The sequence below is a fragment of the Protopterus annectens genome, chromosome 8.part0 (assembly GCF_019279795.1).
Source record: "Protopterus annectens isolate FY-2018-M chromosome 8.part0, PAN1.0, whole genome shotgun sequence".
NCBI classification, from domain to species: Eukaryota; Metazoa; Chordata; order Ceratodontiformes; family Protopteridae; genus Protopterus; species Protopterus annectens.
In genome coordinates, this window is record NC_056741.1 from 1,779,172,278 (window position 1) to 1,779,197,082 (window position 24,805).

The following is a 24,805-nucleotide window of genomic DNA, read 5'->3' on the forward strand; positions in this document are numbered from 1 at the left end:
AGCTTTGAAACTTGAGTGAGTGCCTCTGCCCTTTGATGATGTGGCAGGCTTGGCATGCCTTGTCTTATTGGTAATGTGTGGAAGTGGAATCTGTAACCTTTGTCTATCAAATCCAGAATCCAATTGTCTTTGGTTAAGATATGCCAGTTTTGTGAGAATAAGGCTAATTTTCCGCCCAAAGGTGCTTCTCTTTGAACCTTTGTAGGCGGTACGAAAGTGAAGTCATTGTGATTGTCCTTGTGGTGCAGCTGAACTGTCTGCACCACTTCTTTGATTTGGAGGTTGCCAGTGGCGGCCCCTGTAAGATCCTCGGTATTGCCCTCTACCCCGGGCACGTCTGCTTTTTCCCCTTTGAAACTTGTCAGAGCCGGGGAAGGACCAATTCTTTGAGGGCCAGTTTCTGCTGAATCTGGGTGGCTGAACCTGAAGAAAATCCTTGACTGTCTGTACTGACTTTGCTTTTTCCTCTATGGATTTCAATACATCTTGTGCAGTAGCACCAAAAAGCTTTTGTTTTTCCAAAGGTGCATCCAGTAACTTTACTTTAACATGGTCAGGCAAAGACTGATCCTTCAACCAAGCATGTCTACGCATCACAGCCCCAGTCATAGCTGCCCTACATGAAGCTTCCAGTGCATCATAACCACACTGCAGAAAATTTTTATTAACCTTCTGAGTGTTATGTATATGATCCTGCAGTGCCTTTTTATCAATAAGCTCAGGAGAGGCTAACTTTTTCTGTAAATCATCCAGGAGAAAATCTTGGTACTGAAACATGTGAAAAAGGCAGTTAAGAGACCTCATGGCTAGGGTAGTAGAGGTATATACTTTTTTACCCCATCTCTCCAGGGACCTTGCTTCTCTGTCAGCTGGCAGTGGGTTTTTGGCAGAGGAGGAAGCCACTCCCTTAGGGCCCTGTGAAATAGTTTCTAGATCCACAGAGTGGGCCTTAAAAAGGTGCTTGTGAGTGTCAGGGACCCTATAATATCTGTCTGGCTTGACAGGAGCAGGAGGAAGAGATTCCGGGTTGGCACTGGAGTCAGAGAAAACATCATCCAAAACATCCATAACTGGAGGGATAGCCAAAGGTCTGTGCTGGGGAAGCTTGAGGAAAGTACGAAGCCTTTTTCTGGAGTCAGAGAATTCCTGACCCTGCCATTGAAAATGTTCCCTCATGGAATGCAGGACTTCCCCAAATGAGAAATCCTCTGGAAGGGAGGCAGAGGGAATTGATTCCTCAGCATCAGAGTCCTCGTAGGCCTGGAAGGGTTCTTCTTGAGTATCAGAGTGCTCAGAATCCCCAGAGGCTTCATCCGAGGAGAGGTCGTCCGCCTGCTCAGTTCTAGGCCTTTTCTCTGCAGGTGGCTGAGACCCCCTGTCCGGGTGAGGCTGAGACCCCCTGATAAGGGAAATAAGATCTGCAGCCAGAGACATGATCTGCTTATCAGATGAAGGGGCCTGGGCAGGTTTAGGATGGGCCTTGGCCTGACTGGCGGCCTTAGCACGTGCAAAGGCCTTGATGGGCATGGATACAGGAGGCCTAGCAGCCCCACGTGCAGGCGTAACCTTGTCCACAGGAATGGTGTTGGGTAGATCCAGAACTTCAGTTTCCGGAGGAAAATCAACAACCGGCACCGGAGAGATCTCCGAGACCGAAGGTCGTGTTAACGCTGTGTCATCGGCCTGGAGCGGTAGATTTACCACTTCCGAAGGGACCGGAGCGCTATCCTTATACTACAATTGCTCACCAGGAAAGCGTTCTGTTGGCAGGAACTAGTCAGTACCTCAGCATAATCTGGCAACATTAATTACATTCCCAGAAATTAAGACTTTTTCCTTCAGAAAAGTAGTTTACTTTAATACAGCCTGTAGTACCTACATACAGCTACCTTTGAGACCCTGCAGACTCCTGGCGGTGTATTCCCCGCTCCGCTTTGCCCTCGCTTCGCTCGGGCTCGCTCCGTGCCCCACCCTGCCCCCATATCCCACCCGCCCCCACTACCTCTACATTTATTAGGCTGTTAGCCCATCCCCCTTTCTCTTGACCAATCCCGATCACCCGTCAATTTGCCACTTCTCCTCCCACACTCTCGGCCTTCCTTAACTACCAAGTAAAGTCTTCCGCCTCTTCCTACCCACTGGCCTTCCTCTCGCATACTATGGGTAAAAATACATATTCTATCATCCTTCTTACAGTAGTACTCCTCCTTATTCCTTATTATTTAACCAGATATGAAAACCAAGCACTCTTAGGGATTCCCTTCCCCAAGAGTTACACTAGGACACATTCAAACATTCCCTATCACCCTAACACACATTCTCTCCACCCAGCCAATACACTGAGTTCCAATACAGTGTATCTTACCCTCCGCCACCCTAAAGCATCTGCAACTAAATCTAATCTTAAGCTGTTACTCAAACTACAAAGATTGTTAGACCACCTGAAAAAATGTATCACCACAGATGGTGACATCCACCCCAACCCAGGTCCTACCACTGCCGCAGACTCTAACTCCCTAAAATCCGCCCGATTTTCTACCAACTCCTCCTTATACTCCATCTTAATCTAAGAAGTATAAACAATAAGGTTCATAATTTTCATGCTATGTTAGCTACCCATTCCCCTGACATTATGTGCCTATCAGAAACATGGCTCAAACCAGCTACTAAGGACGAAGAAATTCTTCCACCTGGATATAACATCCTTAGGGCCGATCGGATTAACAAAAAGGGAGGGGGGATAGCTGTAATGTTCAAGAATACACTAAATATCATCACTAATCCCATCCAACCCCCCAAAATCTCTAATATAGAACTTATTGCCCTAAAGATTTGCCTAAATACCCAAAAATGCATTAATCTCATTGTAATTTATATTCCACCAGGAAATAATTCAGAAAACCTTGAGCAATCGCTCAGCTGGTTAGCCTCCAATTGCCCTCAAGAAACCATAGTACTAGGGGATTTCAACATTGACTGGTCCCTCTGCTCCACACCCATAAACCCCCTCTCTATTAACTTACATGGTTTCTCCCAAAATATTTCATCTCCGACCAGAATTGGCAACGCTCAACAAAAAGAGAGCATCATTGACTGGATTCTTACCAATAAAGACACACATAACTACACCACGGGGACCCTTCCCAATGACCTCAGTGACCACCTTATAACCTATATTCTAAAACACAAGTGCCCACCTACTAACCCTCCCTCATACAGACTTGTTAGAAACAAGAAGAAATTTGTCCCAAAACTATTCCTTGCTGAACTCAAATCCTGTAATTGGTCCACCCTAAAAAATCTACCCCTAGAAGAGAGCGTGGCATACTTTAATAACACTTTCCTGAAGATACTTGACTCTCACGCCCCAAACCGACTAATCAGAACTAAGGAACGGTTAGCACCTTGGCTTACTAGTGAAACCAAAACTAAAATTAAACTTCGAAACCAGGCCTGGGATAAATGGAGAGCGACCAAAACCCCTCTAGATCGCATCAAGTTTCAACAGCTTAGAAACATAACTAAAGCAGCCACTACTCAAGATAAAAAACAATATTTTTGTCACCTCCAGGATAAACACCAGAATAGCCCAAAGAAATTCTGGGCTGGATTTAATAACCTCCTCCGTCCGGGTAAATGTACTACCCCCACTCCTGAGAAACTCATTGGGAAAGAACCAGAAAAAATAGCCAATGCTTTTAACTCTTTTTTTATCGAGACCATCCAGTCCCTAGCCAGTCAGCTTACTATTACCTCCTCATCTGTTACTCATACTAAAGACTCAGTCCACCCAACCTTTAACTTACAACCTGTACCTACCTCCTATATATGCACCCTTTTGAAAAAACTCAAACCAACCACCTTAGCTGCCGACCAGCTCCCTGCGGAATACCTTCAAATAGCATCAGACGCCATTGCCTATCCCATATCAATCTTGATTAACAGAACTATAACTGAAACTACCATTCCCTCTATTTGGAAAATCTCATATATCATCCCTCTTCACAAAGGAGAGACCTCCACGGAAACATCCAACTACCGTCCCATAGCAATATTGTCTCCAATAGCTAAAGTCATGGAATGGTGTGTTCACAAACAACTCTTACACTACCTCACCCTTAACAGTCTTCTGTCCCCCACCCAGCATGGCTTTCGCCCCCATCATAGTACAACCACTGCCCTGCTCTCCTTTGTTGACTCAGTCAATAACAACCGTAACAATAAATTAATTTCCTCTGCTCTCTTCCTTGATCTATCAAAGGCCTTTGACATGGTCAATCAGCAGCATCTGCTTCATACCCTGGAAACCCTACATCTCAACATCCCAACCATAAACTGGTTTAAGGCCTACCTCTCTTGCAGGCAACAAGCCGTCCAATGGCAAAACAAGCTATCCGACCTACTTCCTAACACCATCGGTGTTCCTCAGGGCTCTATACTCGGTCCTCTTCTTTTCTCAGTCTTTATAAATGATCTTCACTCAATCATCCCCAAAACTACATGCATCCAATATGCAGACGACTCCACCTTGATCTGTACTGATGCCTCCCTCCTGAAACTTCAAGCAATAACCCAAAACTGTTTTACTTTAGTTGAAAAATGGTTCTCTAAACTGCAACTCATCCTTAATCCTACTAAAACCAAATTATTACTATTTTTCCCCTCTGCATCTACTCCTCTAGGAAAAGAACCTCTGAATGCGGACAACACGTTCCACGTGGAATCCACAAATGGTACCATCATAGTCCCAGTCTCTCATACCAAACTACTAGGTGTGACTATTGATAGCAAGCTTAAATTTTATATACACATTAACCAAACCATTAAATCCGTAAACAAGAAACTCGGATCTATGTACAGAATAAAAAATTTCTTAACCCCTCTTACCAAACTAACCATTGCTCGCACTCATCTCCTCTCCACCCTCCTTTATGCCTCCCCAGTACTGTCGTTCCTCAATAAGCGTGAACTCAATAAACTATCTGTTGCCTATAATCATATAGCCAGATTTATAACAGGAACACCGTATCGTACTCACCATTGCCTCAACCTAAATACCCTTGGTTGGCTAGAACTCCCCAATCTTCTCAAACTCAACCAACTTACTGAAGCTTTTAAAATAATCAACCAACCGGACAGAACCCCCTCTCTGAGCAAAATCCTGACCCCCTACTCCAACCTAAAATCCCTCAGGTCAGCTAATAGTGTCCAAGTACTAACCATTAAATCTAATAACTCTGGAGGCGATGCTCTCTATGCCAATTCCATTGGAAAACTATGGAATTCCCTACCTAATAGCCTAAGACTCATGACCTCGATTAATCAATTCAAAAATCACCTCAAAGAATTTCTTAAGTCTCATTGGTCATGCCCATGTCCTAAACCAGACTAGTCACTGTAGTATCTACCCTATCCCAGAGATTATCAACCTACCCTCTCGGCTTCAAAATGTAGCCATGCTTAAGATTATCTATACAATATTGTGATTGTTATTTTGACAAATATGTAGCACCAATGTCTTTTTCTATTGTCTCTATGTAATGCTACTCTATACCATTTGTAAATGTTTTCTGTATTCTCTCTATGTGTGGAGCTTTTCTCCCCGGGCCTCTACTGAAAATGGACATGTATCCAGCTAGACTAGCCCGGTCAACAAATGTAAAATAAATAAAATAAAATAAATAAATAGTGGACGCGGGCCGAGAATGTCAGTCCCGGTCCTTGCATTTTTTAGCAGATTGGGTTGTCGGTTGATCCGACGGCATGATGTACGCAAAAGATTCACCGAAGAAGTCCTCGGCGAATTCTGCCCAGCGCCTGACAGTGCGCTTATCAAAGCAGGCACAGGCAGCACAGGCCGAGACGTCGTGGTCTGGGCCCAGGCAAGGAAGGCAGAGAGAATGGAAGTCCTTATGAGGTATTTGTTTACCACAAGACAAACAATTATTAACTTTCTCAATTTGTTCTGACATCAGCTGAGGCAAGAATAAATGTTCCCCAACGGGGTACTTAGCTTTTAGATGACTTCGGTACTGAAAACACAGGAGCTGACCGACCGGCACTTGTGAACTGCTTCTGCTTCGGGCACTGCGCGGCAAGAAAGACTGAAGAAGATGGCATCGGCCGATGCCTTTATACTCCAGCCATTGTGACGTCGGAGAAGAGGCGACACCAGCCGACGCCGGACCCAGACTTTGGAATACGGCTGACCGAGGGCTGCCTGAGGCAGGACAACCCATATGTTATGACTGCAGTTGCATTCTTGAAGGACATCTAGGAAACTCATAATACTCTAATATTTTAAACAAGAAATCCCAGTTTAAGGAGTCAAAATCTTTCTCTATATCCAATGCAACTTTTAAGGCTTCTTGTTTTTCTCTATTTAAATAGTCAATAATAGTTAGTATTCTTTGTATATTATCATAGGTGTGCCTATTATGTATAAACCCTGTTTGATCTTCATTTATAATTGTTATCATAGATTTTTTGATTCTATTGACTAGAATAGCCATAAAGATTTTATAATCATTGTTTAGTAATGAAATTGGTCTATAGGAGCTGCATTTTGATGCATCTTTGTTTTCTTTTATTATAGGAGTAATTAATGACTATCTCCAAGATGGTGGAATGGTGTTGTGTGTTTGTATTTCTATTAAGGTTTGTTGGAAGACTGAGATTATAGTTGATGGAAAGATTTTGTATATTTCAGCTATAATACCATCCATTCCTGGAGCCTTATTATTTTTGCTTTCTTTGATTTTCTCTGAAATTTTTTGAGTAATTTGCTTTTGAAGTTCTAATTTTAAATTTTCTGGGATTGTTTTAATCAATTTGGGTTTCAAATCTAAATTAAAATTTTTTGTTTGAGTTCCTTCCATCTTATAATGTTCTGTAAAATGGTATTTAAAAGCATCTAATATATCACTTATATCTGGCACTTTCTTGTTCTTCCTTCCTTCATGTATAATAGTAGTAATGTTATTTCCTTTAGATTGTACTTTAACTCTTATCGCCAAGTTATGCATATGTTTAGGAGAAACAGCATATGAGTTTTATTTTAATCTTTCTAGTGCTAGATTAGTTTTATGTGTTAGAATTTCATTAAACTTTTCATGCAGATCATTAATTTACTTATTAGTCAGCACATTTGTTAAATTATTATTATTTATCTTTATGATTTGATTTTGTATGTTGAGTAATTCTGATTCCCATTCTTTTCATTTATTTTTGTACCATGTGATAATTTTACCATAAATATAGGCTTTTAGAGCATCGCATACCATGACTATGCTAATTTCATTAGTGAGATTAGTGTCTAGAAAGAATTTCAACTCTGAGTAGCCAAGGTTTAAATTCTTTTAGTTTCGTAATATATGCTGGAATTCTTGTCATTTGTATTAATTTTTTAAAATTTGTTTAAATATTAATAAGGATTGCTCTATGATCTGATAATGAACATGGTATGATTGTAAAACTATTTATCTTCGCATCAAGGTCTTGTGTGACAAAAATGTTATCTATTCTTGTTTGGGTTGTAAATCTGTGATCTTGGTGCGAAAATAACAGTAAGTTACTTTCTCTAAATTTGAATGCATCTATTAAATTGTGATTTTCAATCCATTTTTGAGTAGCTTTGCTATAAGAGTTATACGTAATTTGTTTTGTTGGTGGTATCTGAATTATCAAGAATGCAATTAAAGTCACCACCTAATATCAAGCTACCTTTATATGTTTTACTAATAAAGTCTAGATGTTTCTTTGTCGTACTTTTTCCTATTCCTGGGAACCAATAAAGATTTACTAATGTCCAGATTATATTACTGAATTTTATTATAACCCCTCTTTATCTTCCTAGCTATAAAGAATTTGGGGATTAATGATGTGTTTTCTCCATAGTATCCTAACTCCTCTAGTTTTGGTTTTATATGATGATTGCGCTATTGTTGTATACTCATTTGGATGCCATAAATGCTTTTCATCATCTTTAAAGTGTGTCGCTTGAAGAAATATTACTTGCATTTTGTTTAATTTTAAATATTTTAGTAGGTTTGATCTTTTCTTTGGATTATTTAAACCATTTATGTTCAGTGAGAGTAGTGTTAAGTTCAGGTTCATGGACAGCGCAGTGGTGCAGCGGTAGCGTTGTCGCCTCACAGCAAGAGGTTCTCTGGTTCGATTCTCAGCTGGGGTGCCTTCTGTGTGGAGTCTGCATGTCCTCCCTGTGTTTGTGTGGGTTTCCTCCAGGTGCTCCGGTTTCCTCCCACGTTACAAAGACATGCATCTGGAGCCTTTCTCCCCGGGCCTCGGCTGAAAATTGGCTTTGTTCCAAGTCGGACTTTCCCGGTTAACAAATGTTAAATAAATAAATAATAATAAATAATAAGGTTTGCTGTTGAGTTTCACGGTTGCTATTATTTATATTAATATTCAAGTACATTTTATAGCATTGTATTTGGATCAAAATTCTCCTTATTTCATGTATCATAAATAGACTGAATCTCTTTTGTAATAATTTTATATTGATGTTCATTTCAGGCCATAATAAAAAAGTGTAAAATGATTTAAGTAAAATTACTTTAATTAATATAATCTTTTCTTTCAACCTTCCCCCCATTACACATGGAATGATTTACATTCCTAATCTGATAGACATAAACAAAATATCTACCAGATTAACCCTCATGTTTGGTAGACAGATTTCCTCATGTTCCATTCTTGTATTCTTAGAGACCTTTGAAATTATAAACTAGTACATGTTGGATGATATTTATGGTTCTACATATTATATACATAGTGAAACACAAGTAATTGTAGGCTATATACATATATATAAATACATTCCTTATTATGAACATTTAATAACATATCAATCATATGGCTAAGTATATTCATCTCAAATAAGTTAAACCCGGCATCCAATTGCTCTGATGTCATCTTCTTTTCCTCTTCTCTCTCTCCCTTATGTATAGGAACAATTTGCAAAGACACAAATATGTATTTTATTATATGCTATTTTCATTGAACCATTCATAGTAACTGACTGACATCAACTATTGAATCATTTCTAAATCTGATGTGATTATAGATTTTCTATATATGTTCATGACAGAACTATTAACATAGTAATATATGCATCAAATGTTCAAGTTAATCATTTAATAGTAGATGACAGATAAAATATTTTCCAAATACATATTGATTGCAATGAAATCTATTTTACATAAATACATTAAGATTTAAATAAATAATTTTTAAAAATTCATTGAATGGTATATGCTTGTAAATTTCCCATGAATCAAGAAATTGTATTACATACACAGTTGTGATATTGTTTTTTACTAAAAAAAAAAAAAAACAATTTTTGTTAGTGCAAACATATGGTAAGCTCTGCAAACTAGTTATTGTTCAAGATAGTTTAATACTCATAAATTACTTATTATATCCAATGTTTCTTTGACTATTTGGTTATATACTTCAAACCCTAGTTAATAATGCATATTAGAGTCTTACAATTGTTAGTATTCTTTTGTCTTTTCATATAATCCATAAGTTTAATACACAGATTTTACTATAGGTTAAAGAAACATAAGACCCATCTCGTTTATTCATTCAAATGTAACAGTTTTAACTTTCTGTCAACAAAAACTATTAAACCAACTATATTTTTATTTAGGATAAGCTTACTGATTAAAAACAATCAGACTCAGAATGCCCACTGAAGTACATTGTAGTATTTCCTTTGTTTTGCAAATTAGCTATGGTGCAGTAAATGCGTTTCTATGCATGACAAAAGTAAATTAAGTTTCCAAATAAAAGATATAATCATAACTAGAATCCGTTAAAATGATATGTCTGTATTTGTACATATGCACATTGTCAAATCTAGCCATGTAGATGATAAACATATTTGTGTATTGTCACTATCTTGTGCTCATCTCTGTGCTTATGCACATATTTGTAGATTGACACATAGAGACTCATATTTCCATGTTTGGGATTTGTAGAATAAATCACTTGATTATGTTTCTCTAATTCTTACAGAGTTAGTATACAGTGTTTTCCTGAACTGAGTAGACTTATTTCTTCCTATTGTTTAGCCTTGTCTTATCATTACTTTTATTATAAAGTACTTCATATTTATTCCAACTAAATATTCTGAGTCTATCCAAGAGCTTTACAATATACAAGTCAATTCTCCTTTTGAAATACAATCTATTAAGAGTTAAACATCAATCTAAGAGAAATTTTCAGCATGTTTATGATTGGCAGCAGACTGCTGTTATGCCTGTCACTAACTGTACATAATGTAGCCTACTTTTCTATGTCAGTGTTGTGGACAATTAAAATCGTATCTGTTGTCAGCTGTAAAATATCATGTCACTGCATTTTACAGATTAACTGTCCATCAGTATTTTAAAATTGCTGGAATTTGATGTTTAAATCCACTCAACTGATTAAATATATCCTTTGAATGTGCTATGCTAGGTGTACTGAAAGTCACGAGATAATAAAGTGGTAGAACAGCCCAATACACACTATAGAACTTTGATGTATATATTTTAAATACTTGTGCCAAAAAATGTATATGCATTACAGAAACAAATTGGCTAGCAGGCATTAACTGGTATATATGACACACTGCTGCCTATTACATTACAGGATATCCCTGTCCAGTAAACAACAGTTAGAACTGAAATGTGTTTGGTCTTTAACATCTAATTATACATTGTGCTAGTCAACCAACTATTTCATGCAAGCACATGCTACAAGGGTGGCATCTTACAGAATTATCATTTATTTCAGAATTAGCAAATACCTCATGCACTAAAAGAAAATCTGTTAATGGTCAGTCATCTGTCCTGTACTATTTTTTTTAACAAGACACACATACACCCACAAACCCACACACACACACACACACACACACACACACACACACACACACACACACACACACACACATACATACATGCACACACACACACACACACACACACACACACACACACACACACACACACACACACACACACACACACAGGCATGTAAATATTTTTAATTAAAACTATGTTAAAATCTGTCACAGGGTTTTTTATAAGCAGTACAACAGCTACAGTCAAGAAGGTGCAAATATAGCTTTGAAATCAGAAGCCTTTGGAAGATAAAATAAGTTCTGTACATGAAATTCGAAACATTTTCCTGACCATTTCCTGAATGTTTTGAACATTAATAATCAGCTTGTTATCAGAACTATATTAGAGGGTGCTTGTCACTTTAAGACTAACAGGAAGTGTACAGCTGTATTGACATGAAAACTCTTGATATCTTGACTAACAGTTTATACACTGAATCCCTGCCACTCACCACTCTGTAACAGTAACTGTTCTTATTTACATTTCTAATTTAGCGATTTAGTTTGTGTATTAGTATACTGGGCTTTTTTCACATTGAATTTTATAGTTGTTGTAGTCCGATAAAGGTGAATGTGTTCATACTATTTTTTTCCTTTTTCTTACTCTCTCCCTAGTAAGACTATACTGTATTCTGTCCTCTTGTTCTCTCTTTTACATCATCGTATCCTTGTAGAGCGTGAGTGCAAGCTATTAGTGTTACTGTGGTGTTGAATGATTACAAGGACGCTATTCATTTGTTCGCAAGTGTGTCTGACTGTGAAATGAGCTCGCGGCTTCTTGTAAACAGCCGTTATTTATTCATCTCCTCGTAAGACAGTTCATGTAAAGAAAAAAAAAAAAGAGAGATGATGCTTTTAAACTGTAACAATGAAATGTTCAACACCGATCAGTTATATACCTACTATGTTTATATTTTTTTACCGATATCTACTGCTTATTGCTTAATATCTTGTAGCCACATGAAACCCTATAGTTACAAACCATCTATATAAGCTGCATGTCAATATTTCTTAACGGAGATACCCAGATCATTCACTGCTCTTCTCCTTCCTCTCCCCACCTCCCGTTCTCAATTTTATCCCATCAAGACAATCTATTAAATAATTAAAATGAGCTTTTTGAAAGAAACAATCCCTACAATATTACACATTTAAATTTGATATGAGTGTCGTTGTGCTAACCACTTGACACAAGCAGCCTCATCCTGTAGTAAGTAGAGTTGAAGCATCACTGTATTAAAAAAGAAAAACAAAACAATTATAAACAATATTATGCATATTGAGACAACTAAAAAAAGTAAATGTACATACGTTTTGGTTTCAGTTTCCTTTAGTATATATCTCACATTTTAGTAGAATCTTTGAGAGTATTTAAACTTGTTGCATTTTTTATTTCAGTTCTTTGTTTCTTCTTCTTTACATCAGTCCAGGAATTTTTTTCTTGGGATCTTTTCAGTGAGTTAGATGTTGACCAGCCCATTTCTTCTGGAATTGTAATTACATTATTGTTCTTGATAAAAGAAGATGCCTCATCTATGTTGTCGAAGGTTCTCATTTCATTTGAGTAAAGAATCTTGATTTTTGCAGGGTACGCAAGTTGAGCTTTGATTTTGTTTTGTTTCAGGAATTTTACAAATGGCCATGCTTTCTTCCTTAAACATAGAACTCTAGTTGAATAGTCATTATCGAATCTTATTTGGTGTTGCTTATACTTTAAAAGACTTTTCCTCCATGCTGACTTTAGTATAAGTTCTTTATCAAGGTATGATAAAAACTTTATTACAATGGATCTAGAAGTATTAGGAGAGGATGATACAGGTTTTCCTATGGCTCGATGAGCCCTTTCTATGCCATTTGACAGTCCTTCTTTTAGGTCTAAGAATTCCAGCAACCAGGAATTTAAAAATAGAATAATGTCCTCATCCTCAGCTTTCTCAGGAAGACTAAATATTCTAATATTTGTGTGCCTTTCTCTGTTTTCTAAATCATCTATCTTGTTGATTAACCAGTTATTTTGTTGTAAGAGAAATTCACTTTGGTTCTCTTCTTCCTTCAACCTTCAATCTATATCAGAGAGAGATATTTCAATGTCCATTATTTTTGTTTGTTGCTGCTGTAATAATTCTTTAAAGACATCTGTTTGTTTTTGGCAGTTCTCTTTTAGATTTTCAAGGTTGTCCTTAAAATTATCCATTTTCAATGTCAGCTCCTGCAGTACAGAGGACATCAATTGGATTTCCTTCTTCAAGGCTGTTTCAGAGTGTGAGTTCTTTGAGTTACTCATTTCCAAGTGACTATAGTAGTCTCCAAATTAATTTGACAGGAAAATATTGACAAAAAGCTTTCAAAATTAGTACACTGTTAGTTCATAAATTTATCAATAATAGTTGGATATTTTTGTTCAATGAAATTAATTATTTTCCTGTTATTTGAACTAGTTTTGTGGAGCTCTAAAAAAATGCTGCTACCAGTTAGCCATTCAGGCTCCGCCCCACCTTTGGCTATACTCTTGACATGCTCTACGTACATGTTAACTTACATCTATTTAGTAATTCTATTAACCTTATAACAAATAAATCCAACAGACAATATTTGATTTAACAATTCCAACCTTAATCCTCTCGTAGAAATAAAAATGTTTACAGTTCAATGCCAAGTGGTATTTCTCATAGCTGCTTGCAAACATTCTAACAAAAAATATTAGTACCGTGCAGCTGATTAGCCCAGGTGTTTATGTCTCTGACTATAACTAGCATAAAACGATCACAATCCTTATACAGTTCCATTAGTAAGCCAATTTAAAAACAAAGTGCCTTTTATACACTATTTCAGGACTTCAAATGATCTTAAATAATTTAAATAGTTAAAAACAAACTTTACCTCAGTTATCTTGTGAAAGTGAGATTATGGGTTCAGAATGCTTAATAAACCTGGAAACACACTATGTAAATTAATTTGATAATACCTCAGGTGTTGTGAATGCAAAGGAGCCACACCATTCCATAAGTCGAAGAAAATAAATTAACAGGATATTAATAAAAAAGGAAGTTGTAAAAACAGGTTTGTTTTAAAGCAGGGCCTCAAACTGACAGCCTGCATGGCAGATGCCACCAACTGTCATTTTCTTTCTGGCCCACAAACCTTTGCACCAGTTAGGCTAACTTCTCCATCTTTATAAAAAGGACCGTCATTACAAATGCTAAAATTAACCACTGAAGAACTAAAAAGGCAGTTCAGCACTCCAGACTCTTGCCTACCTGGGCCACCTTGAAATTTATTCAACAACCTTAACTCCAAACATCAGATTCAAATTCTGTTGTATCCCAACTGTTAAACCAATAGGCTTTACCAAAATCCACAGGCAAACTATTCTCTCATACTTCTCCATTCCTTTCATATTAATGTTTTTGGACACTCATTGGACCTTGCTCAGTGCCTCCATTACCAACACCCATTTGGCTAATTCTATGGTCAAGACAGCTAAGCATTTCTCAATTGCCCAAGAAAGTGGGTGATTAGGAGCAGAAACTTACTGGGCCAGTGATGCAGCCTACCCTCTCCTCAATGGGGGCATCTGGTCCCCAATGGCAGCTCCTCCAAGCCTGGTATTGCTGTCCCCCTGAGGGAAAGTAGGTCTCCATATGCTGTATTCCCTTTGGCTTTACTGGTGCTAGACATCATGACGGTATTGGCACGGCTAGTGGAAAATCCAATGCATAACAATGTTCTGCTAATTGTCATCCTTGGGACAAGCCAGAGCTACCTTCCCCAGGATGAACAAGCCATCAACAGCTGCTTACATTCTCCCCTCCTATGGACACTCAAGCTGCTACTGAAACTATGGTCACCTGCAGTGTATTAAGGCCTTTATCTATGTCATGCAGCTGGCTTTTGCATTAATTTCTTATCATTTAAATTCCACTCACTGATGAAAAGCAGAGCCTTTTATTGCAGCCTGCCTGAAGAGTTTGAACATGTTGTGCCACAGGGCTGGGTATTGTGACTTCACTGGCATAGAGATTCCTCTTTAGTTTTGTGGAAGAGGCTTCTGGAGTGCCTGATCTAAAACAGCACTTCAGGCAAAGTCAGGGAGTATAAAGGGTAAAAATATTTCCAGAAAATGTCTTGGTTTTCACAGCTGTTTAACTACCCAACAGATAGATACAGATTCCTAGCCTGAACAGCAAAGTGCATAAAATTATAATACCTAGGAAGAAAATAGACTAATATATGATAACACAGACTACTTAGTGTTTGCCTGAAGCATAGCTTGTTGCAAACATTCTTAAATGTATTACACCACTGCAGTTCATTGGCAATAGACAGCATTACAACGGAGAAAACATTAGTCCTAGACATATTCTTAATAAAAAGTACATTAAAATTACTTTATTATAAACTTTAGATAGAAAGAAAACTTTTCAATCATTGTATTCGAAATACAAGTAGGCAGTGCTCTTCAATGAATTCTACTGTGCTTTTAGCATGCATGCATAGCACAATTTGTCAGATGAGATGAATGGCTTCTTTTCAAATCCCACACTATATCTGTTAATTTTTCCACAAAATTAATTCAGCCTTAAAAATAATGTCTAATCTGCATAGATTCATATCAGGACACCAACATACTGAAAAATTACACAGATACCATGAACCTTCTTTTATCAAAATGGATTTATTTTATATAATACAATGAAGATGTAAGCATATATTTTATATAAATTCAGTACAAAACTAACAGATTTATCCAAAAATGCAAGCATATTAAAAACAGATTTCCAGAAATCCAAGCAAAATATTTTAATCACATTTCATGGTAAAGTGTCTGTTTGTGTCATATGCAGAGAGAGTAAGTATGTTAACTCACCAAAATGCACAAGCATTGAAACAGATGAAGAGTCCTTCATTACAAAATGCATACCAACAAAACCCAAACACTGAAAGAAAAAAAAAATGCAAAATGAATACACTTTTGTTTTACAATCAGTTTATCAAAATCTGACCACTAAATTCAGACATGCATTGTATGCATAATGGTAGTGGTATGCAAAGGTTTTTCCTCTGGTAAGATGAAAGACTGGAAGTAAGGGGCAGGGTCAAGTTTACCCTACAATAGTAAGGATGGGGGGGTCACTCCCCTGCACAAACTTACTATGTGCTAACCATAAACAGCCCTCAACTCTAACCCTACACTTTACCTTATGAAAAAAACTTTCTGTAATACTATCACTCAGACACACATTACATACAGCAACACACATCGACAACACGACAACAATCCCCTTCCCTATCCCTTACTCTAACCCTAATCCGCAAACACTTGCATACACCCCATCCCAATGAAAAAATGTCAGTATATCAGAAATGTTGGCATTAAAGTCACAGACCCACACATAACTTACCCACATTAATTCAATCTTTCTTTTTTTTGACACCAACATATCATGACAAAGCTTTTGATGAATCTTCCAAGTAGCTTGCTCTTGTCAAACTGATAATATAACAAAGTGAAATGAGCCCATGTGTGTTATAAACTGCAAAAAAGACCCAGACAAGCTAGAGTCTTTGCTGTGTAATACTTTAAACCTCCAATATTGGAGGCCCATGGGATATATGCAAATGACCTCACACACACACATTTTATATATATATATATATATATATATATATATATATACACACACATATGAGATTATGTCACAAGATAGAATCTTTCGACAGTCGAACTTCATATGGTAGAGACCATATGTTCGACTTTTGGAAAAGTTGAAAAAACAAAAATCTATGTTTTTGCAGGGAAGCAAGCCCCCCTGCACCCCCCCATGTTGAGAGCTGTGCCCTCCCCACACCCCCTGCAAATTATATATACCAACACCAAGATCACACTACATTGGGGAAAAGGGTAAATTCCCTGATCCCCACTGTAGCTCCAATCACTTTGCAGACATTTCAGATATATCAGTAGTAATGACCATTTCACATTCTCCTTCTGAAGCTCCATGAGGTGGACTAACTGCCATAACACGGTATGCCAGTGAGAAGACAAGGATGTTTTAAGCAGGAAATCTATCTCTCTTTATTATATTGTATACGTCTGTTAAATATCCAACCAGTTAACTGGAGAGACCTGGTCATGTGGTTGAGTTCTTTCAGTATTTCTGGGGTGGTGGGTGGGAGTTTGTGACAATTTCAGTGGGACATTATAGTTTCCAGTCACCAGGATGAGGAGTGATTTTAGTAAGATTAGTGAGTGAATTAGTGAGGTAACTTCAGTGGGACACGACAACAGCTTCTAGTCATGTGGGTGCTGAGTTATATTCAGAATTCTAGAGGGTGAGAATTCATGACGTAATGTCAGTGGGACATACTTTTTTTTTTATAAGCTTCTATTGCATCCCATCATGCCCTGCCTTGACACAGCACAGTGTCACTCTGAGAATCCCCATGTTGCTGTAGCCACACCTTGAGACAGCTAGGCTCACTCTAGTGTGGTCACAGGTAAGGTGGTACCTGGTCTTGGATGCCTTAAAGGGAGGGTCTGTATGTTTGTCTGATCCACCTGCAGTCCTGCCTCCAACACACCATGCATATGTAAAGTGCTTTTTCCCACACTGCACACATATGTGAACTTATGCTGGCATACTTCATGTCAATATGAACTGATATCAACACATTTCATGTGTATCAACTGATGTCAGCACACTATGCACATTCCCACTCAAGTTCATTGGGTACTATTTTCAGCTTGACCATATATTAAGTTCACCTTACCCCTCTAGAGATGCGAATTCAAAGACTGTTCCTCACAATCTCCTCCTCCAGAGGCCAGCTCCTTTTAGAATGCTTCATCCCTTTTTGGATGACTGTTCCAATTATTTATTTGTTTACTAGGTAAGGACTGCTAGGCACAAGTACATCTTTCCAGATAGTGCACAGAAGCACTGAGTTGCATACGACCATACAAAGTTCAAATTTCATAACAGTCTGTTCTCTGAAGGGGACATGCACATGTATACACACACACAGACACACACACACAGACACACACAGACACACACAGACACAGACACAGACACACAGACACAGACACACACAGACACAGACACAGACACACACAGACACACACACACACACAGACACACACACAGACACAGACACACACACACACACACACACACACACACACACAGACACACACCGACAGACACACACCGACATAGACAGACACACCGACAGACACACACAGACACACACAGACACATTTATATATGCTTTGTTAACTATTTTACTATCTAAACAGTTTTTGCTGTTTACTGAATGGCAAAAGTTCATTTTCTGGGAACTGACAAAACTCCACATAATTAGCAAGGTGCAGGAAGCACGGCTTCTGACAAAGTTGTGTTTTGAATACAAATGAATGTATTTTGAATAAATTTTTCAATATACTGAATACAATACATGTATGTTGAATGTATTTTGCCAAGTGAAAAATATTAAACCACCTATAAAGTGATGATTTCAGTAAAACTAGTGAGTTTCTTTAAAAACTCATTCAGGTTGTCCTTTGAAATGTTTACATCTTAAAGAAATATTTTCAAGCAGTAACTGTCAGCTCAATTCACCACTTTGAGGTACTTGACCTAATTATGTATGCATTTAATTACAAACTTTAGATATTCTTATTCATAATTAAAAATTTATTTTTAGAAGGATCACAGAGCTGTACTAAGTTGGTTTCTTATAACTATGCTGGGTTATCTTGCTTGCAACCAAATTAACAAAAATCAAATTTAATTTAATAATCACATGCTGCTCATCTTTGTGCAAAGTATTACCAGTTTTAGAACATAAAAATCTAGATTCTACCACAGTATTGTGCAAGTCAACATAAACCTCTCTCCCCAAGTGCTGTATTTGTAAAAGTGAAACAGTTAAAAGTATCACATCATTGGAAGTATTTACAAATCTATTCATTTTGTAAATATGCAAGAATCAGGTAAAATAAAAGTAATTAGTTTACAGTTTTTTTCTTGCTTTTTTGCTGCTCACTTAAAGGGATTGCTTTTCCCATGTGCTGTCCGACACTAAGACCGTAGGGACTTTCAGCATTGGCATCCTCCACTTCTTTTTTCAGCACAAATCCACCTTCAAAGGACATGTCAAACATGGAATCTGGAACAAACTGGACTGGTTTCTCTTCCCATATCATCTCTAGCCGACTCTTCCACTCCTCAAGCATCTGACCGCGGATGAGGGGCGATGCGTGTCCTGGACAATAGGATATCTGAGGTGACAGGACCTGGAAGCCAGTAAAGTGCAGCATACCATGCTATTTACAAATTAAAAGAAAGAAAAAAATGAATATGGGAGTGCAACATCCAGTGCATATGCTGTGCAATTGGAACTCTAATGTATGTATTAGATACCAATCTATACTTGTGAATTCCCCACAGAGTAAGACCATATAACATGTTATACAGCCTGCCAGATATATTACAGTATAAACAAATTTTAAAACTTGCTAAACCTTTTTCTTGATTAATAGCACTCAGATTATCCCATAAAGAAACAACCCATTTACATGACCAAGGACATCCTCTTTGGGCTCATCTAGTGCTTGGTGCCATTCCCCATTCTGGCACCCCTCAAATCTAAGTGGCGGAACAAAAAAAATATCCATTTCCCTAATCTGGTGTTTTAAGCCAGGTTTATAGATGCATTCTTCACCCCTCAACATTAAATTGAAGAAAAAAAAAGGTCCTTCCATGATCTGGTGCTCCTTACTTAAGGAGCAAGACAGATCCAAGTCTGTTCTTCCTTACATCTGCTCCATTCAATTTATAAGTTGAGGAGCAAAAAAAAAAAAAAAATTTCTACTGCAATATTGAAAAAACTGTAGTGAACCACTTTTATAACAACTGGCTTGCTACAATAGTAGTACTGGAATTTGTTTCAGTTTCACCACTCAGAAATCTATCCATCCACAATCCCTCTTCCCATTTTTGCACATGGGTCGGAGTGTCACTTCAGTGACAATCTAGAGCCAAGGTTCACACCATTGGGTGGCTAGCCCCACCATGGTAGCTTTTACAACACTACCAATAGGGTCTCCTCAACCTTACTCCTTGACAGCTGCCCCCTGCAACTCCCCCTAGCTACACTTTTGATCGTCTTGGGTGTTTGATTGCTTCTTAATAAATATTAAATATCAATAAACACACACTTTAAAACTGGATTCATATTCACAGATAGGCATACACCCAATAGCAAATGACCAAGACTGAGAGTTTAGTTTATGCTACTTTCGAACCTCATGTGTGTTACCAGAGTTACATAGCAGTAAACTATCTGTTCATGAAGATGTGAGTATAAGTTAGCACTAACAGTACTAGGATGCATTATAATCCCCTTTTTCACAGCACTGACAACATAAGGATTCACTGGGAAAACAAAGGTTTACTCTCCTATGCGTGTTACATTACCAATAAAATAAATGTTTTAGTACTTATTTTCACAACAAAATTTGAAATAAGAGGAACATTAAAATAACTGCATTACAGGTGCATTAGCAGGAATTAAGCATCACAAGTAATAAACACGCTGGCTTGTAGACTTCAGATTTAGACATCATGGTTAGGTCATTTTGAAATGATGGCTAACTGATCATTATTGCAGTAAGCCACTCATTATGATGCCAGTGACCATCTCAACAATGAGATTCAGTCAGAGCTGGTGGATTACACAAAGGGTCAACCTACCCTTACAAACTGTGTGACTCAGTGTTTCTGTGCACTGTCTGAAAAGATGCACTTGTGCCTAGTGGTCCTTACCTAGTAAACAAATACATAATTGGAACAGTCGTCCAAAAAGAGATGAAGCATTCTAGAAAGAGCTGCCCTCCAGAGGAGGAGATTGTGAGGAACAGTCTTTGAATTCACATCTCCAGAGGGGTAAGGTGGACTTACTATATGGTCAAGCTGAAAATGGTATCCAATGAACTTTTGTGGGAATGTGCACACTGTGTTGACATCAGCTGATACACAAAATGTGCTGATTTCAGTTCACATATACAAGTGAAGTGTGCTGGCATCAGTTCATGCTGGCATGAAGTATGCCAGCATAAGTTCAAGTGTGCAGTGTGGCAAAAATCACTTTACATATGCATGAAGTGTGCTGGGGGCAGGACTGCAGATGGATCAAACAAACATACAGGACCCCCCTTTTAAGGCATCCGAGACCAGATACCACCTTACCTGTGACCACACTAGAGTGAGGCTAGCTGTCTCATGGTGTGGCTACAGCAACATGGGGATTCTCAGAGTGATATTGTGCTGCATCAAGACAGGGCATGATGGGATGCAATAGAAGCTTATAAAAAACATATGTCCCACTGACATTATGTCATGAATTCTCACCCTCAAGAATTCCGAATATAACTCATCACCCACATAACTAGAAGCTGTTGTCGTATCCCACTGGACTGAAGTTACCTCATGAATTCATTCACTAATCTTACTAAAATAGCTCCTCATCCTGGTGACTGGAAACTATAATGTCCCACTGAAATTATATCACAAAATCCCACCCACCACCCTAGAAATACTAAAAGAACTCAACCACATGACTAGGTCTCTCCAGTTAACTGGTTGGATATTTAACAGAAGTATGCAATATAATAAACAGAGATAGATTTCCTACTTAAAACATACTTATCTTCTCACTAGCATACCATTTTATGGCAGTTAATCCACATCATGGAGCTTCAGAAGGAGAATGTGAAATGGTCATTACTACTGATATATCTTAACTGTCTCCAAAGTGATTGGAGGTCCACATGAATACATGACCTAAAATCATACCTCTCAACTGTCCCCAATTTTCAGGGACGTCCCTGATTTTGACTGAAATTTTAACTCTGCCCCTCATAATCCCTCCCAAAATTATTGCCTTTTGGAAAAACAGAGTGAATTACACTTAATGACAATAATTAGTTACAGACTTCTTTTACTTCAGAAAATGTATATTCATTCACATACTATTATTTTGTTAGTTTCTCAAATTAATCATGCTAATGTTTTAAAAAAGTGCCCCTGATTGTCCCTGATTATTTCTAGATTTGTCCCTGACTCTGCTGAGATTTGTCCCTGATTGGTTGAGAGCTATGCCTAAAATGTGCTGTGCAGTTATTTTAAACTCATGTATAAACAGCACATGAGTCAATGGGATGGAACATACTAACCAGTGGCAAAACACTTATGCTAGAGACCTAAATCTCTACAACCACATCCACATTACCAGATCACATGATGGATATATAACCTAATGTACTTCCTATATGTGGAATATGCTACCCTTACATATCAAAACAATGAACTTCCCCAGCAATATTTGCAAACTAACAGTCATGGCTGGACAGGCAATCACAAATTTTCAACTGGGATATGTGAGAAAAATATACTTAATTGATGGACATTGTTAATCTTGCATCAGAATGGGGGAATGTGGCTGAGCTTCTCCATGGTCTCCTTGGAAAGAAGCCTTGTAAATCTATGAACATATGACTTAGTGCTAGCATATGGCACTCTATGTTTGTTACTGAATTTTGACAACTACCCTCTTCTCAGACTGAAACATTAGGTTATTGTATAAAACTGTGTGCATGTGTGTGCGCACATTTGTTTCTGTGTGACTTTGAGCTAGAGCAAAAGCAGAGCCCGTCTGGATACTTATCACAGATTCTCTCATTAACTTTTTCTTGTATTCCAGGGTTCATGGTTAAAAACAGGTGGCAAATAATTCATAGCCCAGGCAAAGGAGCTCAGAAGCAAATATTAAATATGCATACACACAGACAGATAAAAAGATTTCTACAAGTAATGATATGCAGCTAGCATATATTATAAAATGAAAGAAACCAAGCTTGGTTTCAGAGAAGAGGCAGGAAGTGAGTCAGTGAAGAATTATGCAGATTTTCACTGGCATTACAGGAAATTCTGCCCATCTCAGGAGGTTTTCACACAAAGGTGAACATACGTTATGAGATTTTGAAAGATATCCAGAATTTGGGCCACTACCTGAAAACAATTACTGATTTGCTTGGATGATGCCCAAGTATGAAATGTCTCACTTAAAATCACAGGAGCCCAGCAATAGTCTCTCATTCTAATTACTAGCACCTTAGTAAGCTCATACTAAGAGAGTTAAAACACTAAATAGGTTCAGGCATTGTGGGGCTGAAAGGTAGTAGCAGGTCTCAGATTTACTGACAGCTGTCAAGACATTTTCTGCTTTAGTGGAACCACCAGTACTTTCCATCATTTATCAGAAAGGTATAGCATTGCTTTTTTAAAACACCAGTCTAAAGAGTAAATCAGCAGTAATTACAGGACCTTATTGTTTTATCATGTTATGGTGGAGATTCCAAGAGATCCAAACACTTACAGTTTTGCACTGCAGGGATTGAAACAAGCTGTTACTTTTCAGCCATAACAAGCCCTATGCACAAGAGAAGCATAGAGTGTTTGCAAAAGTATTAAAGTTCAGTCATCTTCCTGCCCTTTTGATTGCTCATACATATAAGTATTCCAGTGTTTACTTTATCATACAATTTTTTTGCCAGTAGATTCACCAAATGGACAGCTAGATGGATTTGAGGTTACAAACCATAACTAACACCAACTAGTGTTAACTGTATTTAATCTTATCAGGAAGAGACTTTTGAACTGCTTATATGAGCTGCTGCCATCACAGGCCTTTATAGTAAGGTCAGACTTGGTCAATAAAAGCACCATATGGCTTGTGTTTTGATTTCTTTCAATCAATTCATCAAATTCATAGAATCAATCAATACAGAATGGATAGCTAGAGGATTTCAGGTTACAAACCATAACAATTACCAACTAGTGCTAATTGTATTCTTTAATTTTATCAAGAAGAAACTCTTCTGAGCTGTTTCTAAGAGTTGCTATCAGAGGCCTTAATGGTATGGAAACATTTAGTCAATGAAAGCACCATATGGTGGATGTTTTGACTTCTCTTTCAACCATCAAGTGTGCACTGCATATTCGAATTAGGAAGGTATAAGAGACATCAAGCAGCCCACAATACTATCATACTTCTGTGTAAAACCTTTACAGAAATGATGTAGCAAAGACACCGTCTGATTTCTGTATCAAAAGACTGATGTTCTGCATTTGCTGTGAATACAAAAGCAAAAGGCAAAGGGAAATTTTGGAAGACTGCCACAGCCAAGTTATGCAGAAAACCTTTCCAATGTGAAGCAGTTTGGATATAGACCCTGTCCAAATAAATTGAAGGGCTGCTCTTCCATGCTCACTAAGTTATGGGCAAAGGGGAATCTCAGAACATTGCCAGTACCATAATAGTTCTGCATACATCTTCCCCCAGATGTGAACCTGTAGGAATGCAGACCTTCTATTCCTATACTGAAAGGCTGCTGTTCTATACTCCATGAAATGGGGTAGTAGTTGTTATGTAATGTTATGTAATGCATCAGTAAGGTGCAAAAGGCTTTGGGTTCTATTCCTACACCATGTAGATGGATTACTGGTGTTGCACTGGGGGGAGGGGGGATGACAGCCTCATCTGGTGGTAGTTCAGGTGGATGTAGAATACCAAGCGGCCAAATTTCCCCCTTGTACTACAAATACCGGCTATTAGCCTAGTGGGACTAACCTGGTTGACAAAGGATAAATAAAAAAATGACCCAATTGTTGCCTGAGAGAGAGAGAGAGAGAGAGAGAGAGAGAGAGACTGGTATCGCTGCATGCTACTGTCTGGATATTATCACTGCTACTGCACACGATCATGGATCCCTAATTTCTTCAACTGTACATTGAGATTTCAGTTTTGCCACCACATAGTACCTTTACA

General features: G+C 37.9%; 1 protein-coding gene across 1 annotated transcript in view; it reads right to left on the bottom strand.

The window, feature by feature from the left end:
* Nucleotides 1-18,101: 18,101 nt before the first annotated feature.
* The window catches only part of LOC122809636 (NAD(P)H dehydrogenase [quinone] 1-like), a 291,346-nt gene continuing 284,642 nt past the window's right edge, over nucleotides 18,102-24,805 (bottom strand). Inside the window, exon 6 of the mRNA XM_044081273.1 lies at nucleotides 18,102-19,241. Within this exon, the coding sequence (XP_043937208.1) occupies nucleotides 18,924-19,241 (318 nt within the window). The 3' untranslated portion in view covers nucleotides 18,102-18,923. The remainder of the gene's footprint in view (nucleotides 19,242-24,805) is intronic.